Source organism: Eretmochelys imbricata, chromosome 10 (assembly GCF_965152235.1).
Source record: "Eretmochelys imbricata isolate rEreImb1 chromosome 10, rEreImb1.hap1, whole genome shotgun sequence".
Lineage (NCBI taxonomy): Eukaryota > Metazoa > Chordata > Testudines > Cheloniidae > Eretmochelys > Eretmochelys imbricata.
The window spans coordinates 16,203,460-16,218,118 of NC_135581.1; the positions used below are offsets into that span (position 1 = coordinate 16,203,460).

Genomic DNA, 14,659 nt, shown 5'->3' on the forward strand with positions numbered 1-14,659 from the left:
AGGGGACAGAAACGGGAAATGCTACTGCAATGGCCCAAACTCTCCTTGAAGGAGGGACACTAAAGCAACAGGGATCATCCCTTCCTCACTTCCAGCTCTGCAGGACAACCTTACCCAGGTGATCTCTGCACACTGGGACTCAGTGTCTTTTTAGGGGAGGCTAAGAGAGAGCAACTGTCTACAGTGCCTGGAAGGCATGCTTTGAGTTTAAATCTTTCAGGGAGGGGGTATGAGAAGGAATCAGAGAGGGAAATGACGCTGTCTGTGGACTGTATTTTACACCAGCTAGTGGTTCCCATTTGTTAGCATGGTGTGACACAGCCAGCTGAGTTTGACTGCTAACACCACCCCGTGCTGTCCCTCTATTGGCTCCTGTTGCTGGTGAAATTCATGTGTTGCATCACCCTGATTGTGTCTACAGAATCCTAGCCCACACTATTGCTCTTCAGTGATGGAGACAGGGTAAGATTTACTCTTGCAATATGAGAGAAGATGGAAATACTGCTTTCCACTCTTGTTTGTGTGAGAGCAACTGGGGACTGTAAGGGGGTGAAATAAAAAACCTGGTAATGCACATGGACCAGTTTCCCAGAGTTTAAGCCAGTGGTCACCAACCAGTAGATCGTGATCAACTGGTCGATCGCGGTCTCTGGCTACTAAAAGTCTGGCGGCGCAGCAGGGCTAAGGCAGGCTCCCTGCCTGCCCAGGCCCCATGCTGCTCCCAGAAATGGCCAGCATGCCCCCACAGCCCCAGGGGAGGGGAGATGGGGTCTCCGCACGCTGCTCCTGCCTGCAGGTACTGCCCCTGCAGCTCCCATTGGCTGGGAACAGGGAACTACAGCCAATAGGAACTACGGGGGTGGTGCCTGCAGGGAGGGGCAGCACACAGAGCCACATGCTGCCCCACTCCCTCCTGGGGTCACAGGGACTTACTACTGGCTACTTCTGGGAGCGGTGTGGGGCCAGGGCAGGCAGCCTGCTTTAGCCTCACTGCACTGCCAATCGTGGTAAGTGCTGCCCGGCAGAAGCCTGCACCCCTCACCCACTCCTGGCACCCCAACCCCCAGCCCTGAGCCCCTTCCTGGAGCCTGCACCCCAACCCCCTGCCCCAGGCTCAGCCCAGAGCCCTCTCCCACACGCTGAACCCCCCAGCCCCAGCCCAGAGGCCACATCTCATCATGCACCCCAACCCGCTGCCCCAGCCCAGTGAAAGTAAGTGAAGATGGGGGAGAGCAAACAATGGGGGCTGGAGTGAGCGGGGCGGGGCCTCAGGGAAGGGGCAGGGTAGATCCTGGGTTGCAGTTAAATTCAGAAAGTGATCTTGTGCTTAAAAAGATTGGCAACCACTTCAATACTGACAATAACTGTCATGTCTGCTTGGCTTGGTTTCTGGTAACTAAATAGAAAAGGAGTACTTGTGGCACCTTAGAGACTAACCAATTTATTTGAGCATGAGCTTTCGTGAGCTACAGCTCACTTCATCGGATGCATACCGTGGAAACTGCAGCAGACTTTATATACACACAGAGATCATAAAACAATACCTCCTCCCACCCCACTGTCCTGCTGGTAATAGCTTATCTAAAGTGATCATCAAGTTGGGCCATTTCCAACACAAATCCAGGTTTTCTCACCCTCCACCCCCCCCCCCCCCACACACAAACTCACTCTCCTGCTGGTAATAGCCCATCCAAAGTGACCTCAGCAGGAGAGTGAGTTTGTGTGGGGGGGGGGGGTGGAGGGTGAGAAAACCTGGATTTGTGTTGGAAATGGCCCAACTTGATGATCACTTTAGATAAGCTATTACCAGCAGGACAGTGGGGTGGGAGGAGGTATTGTTTTATGATCTCTGTGTGTATATAAAGTCTGCTGCAGTTTCCACGGTATGCATCCGATGAAGTGAGCTGTAGCTCACGAAAGCTCATGCTCAAATAAATTGGTTAGTCTCTAAGGTGCCACAAGTACTCCTTTTCTTTTTGCGAATACGGCTGTTACTCTGAAACCTGGTAACTAAATGCTACTCTGCCTTTTATAACTATAAAAGTGGAGGCCAATATTTCCGAATATAAGTGCATAAAGTTAAGCATCTATATGTAAACTTATAAAACTGAAGAAATGGTCCATTTCCCCTTCCGCCCCGTCCCCCAACAGCTGATTACCCAAAGCTCCCCCTCCCCCAACAGCTGATTACCCAAAGCTCCCATTTTAGTTGGCTGGAGTAGTGTGTACTTGGAATCTCGGGGTGGGGGAGAGGGAGGGGCGGGAAATCAGGCTACTTATTTAGGTGTTTGATTTTAGGCACCCATGTTCAAACATGTTGCCCAGAATTTTCATTATAGTACAACTCCAAAACAAGGGCCTGTGCCTGATGGGTGTTGAGCCTCTGCAATCCCTACTGACCTCAGTGGGATATGTTGATGCTCATTATCTCTCAGGATCAGCTCCAAAGTGTTCTACTCACAATTTGAGGCTGGTGTATGTGTTGACTGAATGGTGCTTGCATTAGTTTGTGTATCTTGGACACCTGTCCTTGCGCCATCTAGTGCCAGCTGAAGACTCTGTAGCTGTAATGCATTCAGAAGGTTTCTCTGCGATTCAGTAACCATGGCTGCATTTTCAGGGCCAAGGTTTGCTATTTGTTCTGGGGACAGCACCTTGAGGAATAAGTTAAAAAAAACAAAAAAACAAAAACCCCTGCTTTAGGATGTCCGCTGCATTACACAAGTAATGAATCAGAGGTCCAGACTGCCTTGTACTTAGAGTGAGGAAAATAGCCACACTCTGTATTGCTGGAAAAATGCTCAGTATTGTTTTATTCTTTTTAAATATCTGCATATCTGTTTACCTGACTGGCCACTCATCTAGCTTTCAGCCTTCTCCTTTGGTTGCAACAGTACCTAGGTTCTGGAGACACTTTCTGTGCTACCAGTGCATTTGTCAACCCTCTGATATTGGAGTCTCAGCTTTAGTTGCTTTTGGGGGGGATTTATGCCCTACGACTGCCAAACTATTTTTTTCTTTCCTCTTGCATCATCTTCCAAACCTGCCCCATTCTTGCCTGCCTGTGATATAGACACAGGATTCCACTATCTATACAGCAGCAAGATGAAAAGATGCCGTCGTTCCACCCCTGGATCTTTCCTTCTAGATTGAAAATCTTCCAACTGTGGTCACATTGTCTTGTTTTAAAAATGGAACAAGATAATTACTGTATGGTTATGATTATCTTTCAGTACGTGGTGATTAAACCAATTTGTAAAACAGGCATCTACAATGCATCCTGTATTGCCTTGATTATAATAACATTCAATGTTTAGCTCCACCATGGAGCAAGCTCTTTTTGCTGCAGCAGCTATGCATCCAGGTTTAATTTTAATAAAGGGCCACATTTTAGTTTAAAAGTAGGCCAGGTGACAGATCAAAATTCCATTCCATATTAATTATAATTGTCTGTCTGAGACTTTGTCTACATAAGCCAGTTGCATTTGTTTAAATAAAGGTTAAGTAGGTTTGAACCTACTTAATTAAATTGGTGCAAACCTCTGCATAGAAGTGCCAGTAAATTTTAAAATAAACCCCTCAAACGAAACTAAGTTTCCACAAAGTGATAAATCTGCATATAATCAATACCTTTAGTTAAACTGGTATTACTTTTTCATGTAGAATGCCTTAAGATAAAACTGTAGCTACACAAAGCCACAGTAAAAATAAATGCCACTTCGAATTGCTAAAGAAAAGCATTAAGCTCTTCTGGGTAAGGATTCTGTATTTTTTGTGTAAAGAACTATGTCGATCTAGAAATTTCATCACATGTTGAAATTCTCTTCTTGTGTACATCTGCTGAATTTCTGTTGAGAATCTCTAAAGGATACCTTCAACCCTCTGCTTTGTGGATTTTCCCGAGCACTGAAAAGTGTGACACAGTGAGGCTGCAGACTTATTGGAGCTGTCAAAGGTGCAGTATAGAACACTTTTTTGTAGCTTGTGGTCAAGGAGTTTCTCCTTTTATGGAAGCTGACAGTTAAGTTGTCTGGCTCATCTGTCCATCACTACATTGAGTGACTGACCTCATGAGTGTCTGAACCAGAGGTGGTTGGGCAGAATTTTAATCTTCTCTCCACGTCAAACAACGTCTGGGTCAGAGACTTCAAAATCCATGTGCTAGTCTTTGGGCCATATTCAGAGCTGACATAAGCAGGATGAATTCCAATTAAATCAGAGTGTAGCTGCTTGTACCAATTCTGAATTCAGCCTTCCCCCGTCTGTCTGTCTGTGTCTTTCAGAAATGCTACATAGGAGAATGTTATCAGAATTTAGGGTTAACAAAAAAGCCCAAATACGACCAAGGGGGTTGCTTGTAGCTGTGATAGTATGGATGAATGCGTTCACTGTCCTTAATAAAAGAGAAGAAAAGGAAGACCTCAACAGAATATCACTAGAGACACAGACCTTACTCTAAGCCATCTGCCCCTATGTAGTCAGGCTGCAATTTTAGAACACTTTCTTAATGCTTTTTCCCTTGGGACACATTTTGCACTGAGCATAAATAAAATAAACGTTTGACATTTTATGTGCATCACAAATATAGATGAGATAGCTGCGAGTTAATGCTTCATACACTTAACTGCCTCTCACTTAATAATCAAGCCAGAAAGGGTCTTGCAGAAACCCAAATTGAAGCATAAATTAGTATTGCAGTTTGTTTATAATAGAGTAAAAGTGATGGAATATGACTTCTTCAGTAACCGAGCACTTACTTTGAAAACTTCATCAGGTATGTGTCTTATGGCTGCTGGCTGGAAATATGGCATCACATCTTTGTCAAGAGCTGTAAACTCTCTCTCATTTAAACCAGCTTTTAAGACAAAATAGGAATAGAGCTTAGTTCACACATCCTTTTCATTATGTTACGTTTTGACTAATTTACATTAATACATTATTTGGCCAATATTTGTCTCTGAACTCTGTTCCAGTAAAACATGAGGAAATCAACACTCTGAAATTAAACAGAAAAAGAGACCCTTTTGTGCACTTGAATGAATGCTCAAGTTTAACAGACATAAGAGGTAATTAAGTTATAAGTAAAGACAAATACACAATTCCTTTTCCTGCTTTCTTTCATAGTAACCACCACCACCAACCAGCTTACAGACAACTGTAGCACATAAGAAACAAATATACTATGACTGAAGTCCATTAGTAGTATTCTTTGCAATACAAAATTAGACTGTAACCTCCCTCTCCCTGAAATCCTAAATACAAAACACAATGTGGACTCTGTTCACCAATAAAGGGAAGCTTCTGCTTTTGCAGAAGGCTATCCCTGGAACACACATACATCATATTAGTGCCATACAACATGTCACTATTAAACTGACCACATTCTTGGAGTAAGCAGAAGAACTTTAATATTGACTTGGCATGCCTGCTCTCTAAAAATGGGTTCCATGAACATGCAGGGAGCAGATCAAGGGCCCAGTCCTCCAGATGCTGAACACCCTCAACTCCTGCTGACTTCAGATGAGACATTCAGTCCCTTGCAGGACTGAACCCTAAGGTAGGATTCTGGGACCCTGTAAATGGAGAGACAGAGCAGCTGTGGGCAGTGCAATGCTCTGCTGGATAACTGTATGCTGGAAAGCTGGTAGGCACCTCACTTAGAAGGAAGATCAAGAACTTAACGGTGAAAGGAAGAATAGTCCCTCCAGAGGGGTGGCCCTGAAATTTCAATTTGACTCAGCCCTGCTTAGCCAGGTTAGCTCTCTGAAGTATGTACAATGCCAAATTCACTCCAGTCTGCCCCAGCAGAAGCTGGTGCAGATTCTGGCAGAGGTCCCCCAGCAGTGGAAAGTCAGAGCACCCTGTGGAGACTAACAGTGTTTTTCTTTGGTGGGGGAAGGATGTTAATGGAAATGCTGCCTGTCTTTCCCCGGAGGGGTGACTCCTGTCCTGTCCCTGCCAGTGCGGAGAAGCACAATATGGGGTGAACCTGTCCTGTAATGCTTTTAAAGATGGTGTTTCAGAAATGTAACTGATAGAACTTGGTCTCATTACCTGCTATGGTACCAATCTCATGTATAATAGAACTGTTCCACCCTGCAGCAATTCCAAATACAGATTCTGCCACCTTCTTAAACTCTTCCAGAACAGGAGTGCTACATGGCAACAAGCCAACTCTTGCAATCACAGCACTGCAAAAGGGCAATGGGGTTAGCATGACATACTGTCATTACACCCTACATTTAAAATGTTTGAAATATGCTTAATCTATGTCAACAGAGTGGTAAACACAGTTTCAGGCCCAAATATAGATGAACACAGTGCAAAGAAGTTAGAACGGTCAGCCTTAAAAAAAAAAAAAATCTACAATGCTTTAAGCAACAAATTTGAGTTTCTCACTTCAATAGCTACAGTGGAATCTGTCTTAAACAGCCACTCTAGGCTCCACTGAAAATCAGTTGCTTGATCCAGGTGTTTTCTAGCCTAAGGGCTGAACAAATTTATAATTAAATATCTGGGAGTATTTTAAAGGGTCACTGAAGGTGGCAAAGTTGCCTATTCCAAATGACCCTTCAAGCAGATTTTTCTGGGTACATGGCTTTCGTTAATGGAGGTGGCCTCAGAGAAAACGTTAACAGAGCACAGTTCAGTGGCTATGGTTTGACAGCTTCCCAAAGATTACAGAATGCCCAAAAGCTTTTGAAGTGTTGGAAAAGAGCTCTTTAGACATAGTGCTTCTGGAAATGCTTGAGGGGAGACAAATTTCACCACTAATATCGTTAGCAGAGACTTAAAAATAAAACTGTATTTAATTTTGGTAATAAAGTATTTCTACCTGAATTCTGTAGCCTTTATGGTCTTGATGTCTGTGGTGTTCAGAGCACACAGATTAGCTCCTAATCCTGCTAAATCAAAGCTTTTCAGCCCATAGACTGTCTGACCAGAGTGTTCAAGAAACCCTTGTAAAATGGATTTAGCCTGCAGAGGCAATGAGATGAAGAACAGTTATAACTGTAAAATAGGGGTCTACAACTGGAAGCTGCTACTGATATCAGCTGTTACGAACTGATCTGTAATTTTACTAAACTGAGCCTGAGCCTACTCCCACTGAAGTCAATGGGAATTTTGCCATGGTCTTCAGTGGGAGCAACGTCAGTGCCACTTATGGGCACAGTGCCTCCTGAGAAGTGCTGAGCGCCACTGCCTACCAGTACAATCAATGTGACTTGAAGGCATATAGCACCTCTTACGAAAGACTTGGCACCTCCCATGACTGGGCCACAAATGAACACTTTACCAGAATAATCAGCTATTGAAGCATCTAACACAGGGGTGGGCAAACTTTTTGGCCTGAGGGTCACATCAGGGTTCCGAAACTGTGGAGGGCCGGGTAGGGATGGCTGTGCCTCCCCAAACAGCCTGGCTCCCACCCCCTGACTGCCTCCCTCAGAACCCCCAACCCATCCAACCTCCCCCCCCCACTCCTTGTCCCCTGACCGCCTCCTCCCAGGACCCCCCACCCCAACTGCCTCCTGGAACCCTACCCCCTATCCAACTCTCCTGCTCCCTGTCCCCTGACTGCCCTGATGCCTATCCACACCACTGCCCCTGACAGGCCCCCTGGGACTCCCATGCCTATCCAACCACCCCCTGCTCCTTGTCCACTGACTGCCCCCCAGGATCCCCTGCCCCTTATCCAACCTCCCTGCTCCCCGCCCCCTTACCATGCGGCTCAGAGCACCAGGACTGGCAGCCATAAGTAAGCAGCACATTCCTAAGGGGAGCAATTTAATATACTACACCGGTGGCTCCCGTAGCCGCGCTGCCTGGGCAGAAGCTTGCAGCCCCGCTGCCCAGAGCACTGGGGGCACGGCGAGCTGAGGCTGCGGGGGTGGGGGTTGGGGCGGCTAGCCTCCACAGCCAGGAACTCAAGGGCCAGGCAGGACGGTACCTTGGGCTGGATGTGGCCCGCAGGCTGTAGTTTGCCCACCTCTGATCTAACAAAACTTCCCAATTTCAACTTAACTGAAAAGAGCTAAATCATAGATAATTTTTTCTCTTCCATAAACGGTCAGTATGAAGCATTGCAAAATTAGAGCCTTCCTGTACTGTTTAAGTGTCTTATGTAGATGCTAACCTATGCTTAATCAGTATCATTTATTAAAATACAACAGGAAATATCAAAAGTGAAGTACTGTGTTAAAACACGCCAGTTCCTTCTGTTTCCTTATAGTGCCTCTTCAGCATAAACATCTGTTACATAGATTTCTGACACTGAGCCAGTGCTAGCTACCATCAACCTAATGTCATACGCTGAAGAGAAGTGATGGCAAGACCACATGGACAGAAATTTGCTGCTAGTTGCATATGCAAATAAAGGATTTTAATCTTCTTTTATTCACTATGTAAATCCTACTGGCATTAATGGGAGTTATTCAAGCATACTGAGAGAACAGAGTGAGTACTCGAGCATCTGAATGGAATAATTTGTAAATAACAGCTCATCTGTACAAGTGTCTGGATGTATTTAATACTCCTGGGGGCATTCTGTGCCAAAAAATTAAAAATTCTGCACATAATATTTTAAAATTCTGCAAATTTTATTTGTCAAAATAACTCTACATAATCACACCTGTTTCATTTATTTCAAAATACCTGTCAGCAAGTATGTCCGTAGCAATACGGATACACAAATTCCCCCAGGAGTAGAGAGTTAAAGAAACCCATATGACAACTCAGTTCCTGTTTCTCTGCCGCATTTCCTCCTCCCCTCCACCCTGATCCCAGCTGCAGGGCCCCTCCTTGCCCAGATACCCAAACCCCCTCCCCCTCCTCAGAGCACAGCCGTGGCTGCCCCCAGCCCAGCCATCCCCATCCCCTCCCCCGAGCCCAGGGATCCAGAGGGGGAAACAGCCTGATGCTTGGTCCCAGGCTTGTATGGAGTTTCCTGTGTGTTGTCCTCTCCTTCCCTTAGGGGCCAGGGCATGCTGGGAATTGCAGCTGCCATGAACCTTCTAGCTCCCTCCCCCTCTCCCCAGCAGCATCTTCTGTGTACAAGCTGGGTTCTGCCCGGTCCATCAACCCCTAGTGGTGGCTAGCAGCACTGCAGCCCATTTCTGTGGGGGAAAGGAAATTCTGCACACGCATTAATTTCTGCAAAATTCTGCATTGCGCATTGGCACCAAATTCCCCCAGGAATAATTTAGGGTGGTGGTAGTAGCAATACAGAATCCAGCCTTGGTCAATAAGGACTAATTGTTTTTACCAGTTTGTGTCTATTCAGAGACCTGGGTGAAATGAGTTGATGGTCTCATTCTAATCCCTAATGGGCAAGTGGTCAGAGCATAGTGAACATTATCATAATTGGTACATATTGCCACCCTCCTTGGTCCTCTCACCAGAGAGGCTTAGGACCAAGTAGGCATGAACATTTAACTACCTTCTCACCCTTAGAGGTGGCACTGGAGATCCTGGCTGAGAAAAATTGGAAGGGCAGCATGGGGAGCTGTATTTGTTCTGTAGGTGATTTCAGGTCTTGGAGGGTCATTCATCCCATGCCTTTTCACCAGCAGTAAATTTAATAAAATATTTACCTGGACAAGAGTCCATTCTGTTTGTTGACTAAGTGCAGCAACGGTGTCAACAGAACTTAAATCCAGTGCTTCTATTTCACGCTCACTCAGAGCTAGGGCAATACGTCCAAGGGAAACGATATGGTAACTCTTCCAGCCCGGCAATGCACCCCAAACCTTTAAAATAAATTAACATACAGCATCTATTAGTTGATAACGAACACTCACTTACATGCTCCATTGTCTCTACTTCTGATTTTAAAGTAATAATTAACAAAATAAAACTCTATGGGCTGGATTGTGTGGTCTGCTAATCCCATTCTTCACTGTGTAAGCAGAGGTTGGACAGTGCAGAGAATTGAGCCCTTCATATTTCTAGGGTGGTGACGCTCAGTTGATCTAAAAATACTTACATTGTCACACAAGATGACTTCTGGTTAATAAGTATAAATTGGTTGAATAAGCGGGTATGATTTTCCCTTTGTTTTTTTTTGTTTGTTTGTTTGTTTTTAAATCTTTTTTCCTCAAATTCCTGGGTTTTAAAAAAGCCATTATTCTGATTTTACTGATTTTCATCCGAATTTTGGAAGTGCTGGAACTCTCCAGATGTGGCTCCCTGCTCCAGAAGGAGAGATGGTGACCTGGTCTCCCTCTCACAGAGTCTTCTGACCTGCTTGAGGACAGTTTGTGGCTGCTGCTTCACAGTAAGAGGGACAGGGAGGGAGGGAGAGAGACAGCGAGCTGGGTCCTGGCAGCTGAGACTGCTTGACTGCTGCAGCAACAGGCTCGCAAGGAGGGAAGACTTGGTCACTGCTACATTGTGGTGAGTAGCAGGCACCCCTAACCCACTTCCCCCGCCACAGATACTGGGCACTCCCTCCCACACAGAGCACCCCGCACCACCTGCCCATCACTGCCCCGCATCAGTACCAAGCATTCCCATCCCCCCATGCTAACTAGGAGTTTTGGAATTTACAGTGAAGCCCCTAATATCAAGCATAAGTCACCAATAGTAAACTAAAAAGAAAAGTTTTATTTCTTTAGGATTAGAGATAATAATAGTTTTGTAAACATTTTTGTCTCTCTTTGTTGCTTTTTTTTTCTGTCCTCCCATCCCTCAGTATTAATGCCAATATTTATTTGGAAAACTGAAGAAGTTACTCACCTTGTGCTGTAATGATGGTTCTCAAGATGTGTGTCCCTGTGCGTGCTCCACTCTAGGTGTTGGTGCGTCCCTGCTCCGGAGATCGGAGATTTCTCACAGCAGTACTCGGTCGGGGAAAGGGCACGCACCGGAGTCGTCTGGTGCAGCCGTTGGCACCTCATGTAGCACGCGCTCCCCGACCGTCCCCTCTGTTCCTTCTCTACCGCAGAGCTTGGCTGTGTGAACTCCGAAGTAGAGGGGAGGAGGGTGGGTAGTAAAGCACCCACAGGAACACACATCTCGAAGAACCATCATTACTTCACAAGGTGAGTAACTTCTTCTTCTTCGAGTGGTGTCCCTGTGGGTGCTCCACTCTTGGTGCTTGTAGAACAGTACCCCACCAGAGGTGGTAGGGGTTCGGAGTTATGTATAAGTGTGTGATGAGAGCACTGTAAGGCCAACGACAGAGTCTGAGACAAGGCCTTGGGTGATAGCATAATGCTTTGTAAAAGTGTGCTCTGATGTCCAGGTTGCAGCTCTACAAATATCTATTAAGGGGACATTGTTCAAAAATGCAATCGATGTCGCCATGGATCGCTTCGAGTGGGATCTGATGCTCACAGGGGGTTCTTTGTGATGCAGGTGGTAGCAAGTCTGAATACAGGTAGAGACCCATTTGGAGAGTCTCTGGGTCGATATTGTAGAGCCCTTGGAGTGCTCTGATGTAGAGACAAATAGTCTTGGTGACTTGCGAAATGGTTTAGTTCTGTCCAAGTAAAAGGCTACAGCCAGTCTGACATCTAGCATGTGCAACGTTGCTTCTCGAGAGTCGTTATGTGGCTTGGGATAGAAGGCAGGTAAGTGTATGGTTTGATTAATACGAAAATTTGTAGCCACTTTGGGCAAGAATTTTGGGTGAGGACGTAACGTGATTTTGTCTTTGGTAAATACAGTGTATGGTGATTCAGCTATCAATGCTCCTATTTCACTGAAACGTCTGGCAGACGTGATTGCCACTAGGAACGCAACCTTCATTGACATATGAAGGAGCGAGCAGGTTGCTAGAGGTTCGAAGGGAGGTCTTGTGAGACATTTGAGCACAAGATTGAGATCCCAGGGTGATGCAGGTTGGTGTACTTCTGGGTACATGTTCTGTATACCTGCTAGAAAGTGCCGTGTAATCAGGTGAGTGAATATTGAAGCCCCTTCTATCTGTTCGTGGAGGGCTGTGATGGCAGCCAGGGGTACTTTAATAGAGCTTATGGCTAACCCCATTTCCTTCCGTTCTAGTAGGTAGTCTAGGATCATAGAGAGAGGCGCCTTGGTCGCATCCAGCTGTTTTTGGTGACACCAAAGGGAGAATCTTCTCCACTTGTGGCAGTAAGTATTTCTAGTGTGAGGGGACGGTTATTTAGTAATACCTGTTTTACTTTCCCCAAGTTGGAGCCAGAGAAGAACCACGCTTTGAGATGGAGTTTCGCTGGGTCTGGATGGAGCGTCAGGCCCTCGTTCTGGGACAGAAGGTCCATCCAGAAAGGCAGCGGTTGTGGAGCACAGACGTAAGAGGTACGGAAACCAAGTCTGTCTGGGCCATGTGGAGACAATGAGAATGATGTATGCTCTGTTGAGTCGTATCTTGTGGATGACCCATGGGATCAGTGGTATCGGCGGGAAGGCATACATGAGTGACACGTTCCACGGGATGAGGAAAGCATCCCCTAACGATCCCAGTGCCAGGCCTGCCCTGGAGCAAAATAGTGGACATTAGTGATTTGTTGCTGAGGTGAAAAGGTCGATTACTGGGTGACCCCATTTTTGGAATATTGTGTAGAAAACACGGTCATGGATTTCCCACTCGTGTTCCTGTGAGAAGTGCCTGCTGAGGTTGTTGGCTGTAGTGTTTTAGCACCCTGGTAGGTATGATGCTGCGATGTTTATATTGTTATGGACGCAGAAGTTCCATAAATTCATGGCTTCTACACACAGCGAATGAGACCTGGCTCCTCCTTGGCAATTGATGTAAAACATGCACACCACATCGTCGGTGAGAACAGAGATTGAGGTTTCTCGTCTGAGTGGGAGGAAATGTCGGCAAGCATTGTGTACCATGCGGAGTTTCAGGAGACGGATATGTAGCCGGGTTTCCGTAGCAGACCACTTGCCTTGAACATTGTGGTGACACAAGTGGGCGCCCCAACCTATCAGGGAGGCATCTGTTGCAATAGTCACTGATGGGGGGGGTCTTGTTGAAAGGGAACCCCGGAGCATGCATTCCCTGGCTGTGTCCAACCTTGGTGGTAGTGTCACACATCTGTTGAAAGAGTGTCCCTATCCTGCCCCGACCACCCCCCAAACTCCCCAGCCCTCTATCCAAACACCCCCCCATTCCCTGCCCCCTTACCGCGCGGCCTGGAACACCAGTGGCGGGCAGCACGGCTGCACCAGGGCAGGCAGCCACGCAGCATAGAGCACCGGGTCATGCCAGGGTCTGCAGCCCTTCCACCCAGAGCATTGCGCCGTGCGGTGGCGGGGGGACAGCCTCCTGGGCCAGGAGCTCAGAGGCCGGGCAGGACGGTCCCGTGGGCCGGATGTGGCCCACAGGCCGTAGTTTGCCCACCTCTGCTCTAAAACAATGGAGCATATTATTTTATGACTAATCTTAGATTATTTCCCCAATAAGCAATGGATATTACTGCAGCAATAGAGATTATTACAGCAATGGTGGCTTTAGAAATGCACATTTTAATAATAGTAAATTAAATTATGTATTTATGTTTCTTTCACAGACATAATAGCTACCTGCTTAGCTTTCTCCTTCAAGACAATAAGCTGGGATCTGTTGAAACTCATCACAGTCCCAAGGAATTCCACATTTTTGGTAAAAGTATCTGTATCCAGGCACTGCAGTTCCTGAACTGACCAAAAGGCATTTGCTTCTGCTAATTTAATAATCTCATCTGAAGAGGGAGCTGTGATTCCTGTGCAGTCTGGGAAGAAATCAAAACACAGACTGAAAGGATGACTTCTTTCCTTGAAGAAAACTAACAAAAATGCAAAGCAGCAAAGACTTTTGCTCTCTCGTTATGATGTTGATGTATTATGTATTAACTGGAGCCAGAACAATCTTGACGTTAACTTAAGCATAAAATATTTTTGCAATGAAATAAAAATGCATTTTTTAAAAGTACAAGTGCAATTAATGTTCTTGCTACAAAATTAGTGTTTACCTAAATTTAGGTAAACATTTGCTCTGACCCTGTAAGGCAGCACATGCTGGAAAGGAAAGGAGGAGCAAACACACTTTTTAAAACTGTTACCATATAAAGGTATCTTAATAAAATGTAATTTGCATGCAGCAGCTAGAAAGAGCATCTAACTGTCCTAAGCACTGCTCAAAAAAATGGCACCCTACATTATTAAGAGTCAAATACTGAGATAAAGTCTTCCATTGACCTCAGTGGGAGTCTTGCTTGAGTCAGAACTCAATTAAGTTCCTTAGTTTGGCCTCAGTTTAAGTTTCCACATAGCTGTATTGTACTTTTGTTCACACACAAATTTCAGCTGAATAAACCTGCCTATCTTTGTTCAAACAAGACTTGGTGAAGTCCAGCTCATTAGCTATTACATACAGTAGCAGGCCTCTTCAGTTTGAAAGGCACGGTCAGAGATGTATGACTGTAAGCGTTGCCTGACATTTAAACAAGGCAAGTAGATTGGTTTCCAGAACTTAAATGTGAGAGAAATGCAATACTCATGTCAAGCATGTTGTTAAAGTGCCAAGAATTAGGAAAATGCAGAAAGGGATGCTTATTTACAATAGAAATGTTTGGTCTGCCAAATTGTATTGGTTAAATATCTGATATAAGGGCAGATTCTGCTTCTTTTTTTATTGTGCATTTTGACAAACTCAGGTCTCTATAGCAGGGGTGGCCAACCTGTGGCT

At 45.6% G+C, this 14,659-nt stretch overlaps 1 protein-coding gene across 1 annotated transcript in view; it reads right to left on the minus strand.

The window, feature by feature from the left end:
- OTOA (otoancorin) overlaps positions 1-14,659 on the minus strand; it is a 55,373-nt gene that overhangs the window by 5,673 nt on the left and 35,041 nt on the right. The window contains exons 22-27 of the mRNA XM_077828306.1: positions 13,516-13,703; positions 9,594-9,749; positions 6,836-6,978; positions 6,055-6,191; positions 4,758-4,855; positions 2,462-2,654 (exon numbers count right to left, since the gene is read on the minus strand). Coding sequence (XP_077684432.1) covers positions 2,462-2,654; positions 4,758-4,855; positions 6,055-6,191; positions 6,836-6,978; positions 9,594-9,749; positions 13,516-13,703 — 915 coding nt within the window. The remainder of the gene's footprint in view (positions 1-2,461; positions 2,655-4,757; positions 4,856-6,054; positions 6,192-6,835; positions 6,979-9,593; positions 9,750-13,515; positions 13,704-14,659) is intronic.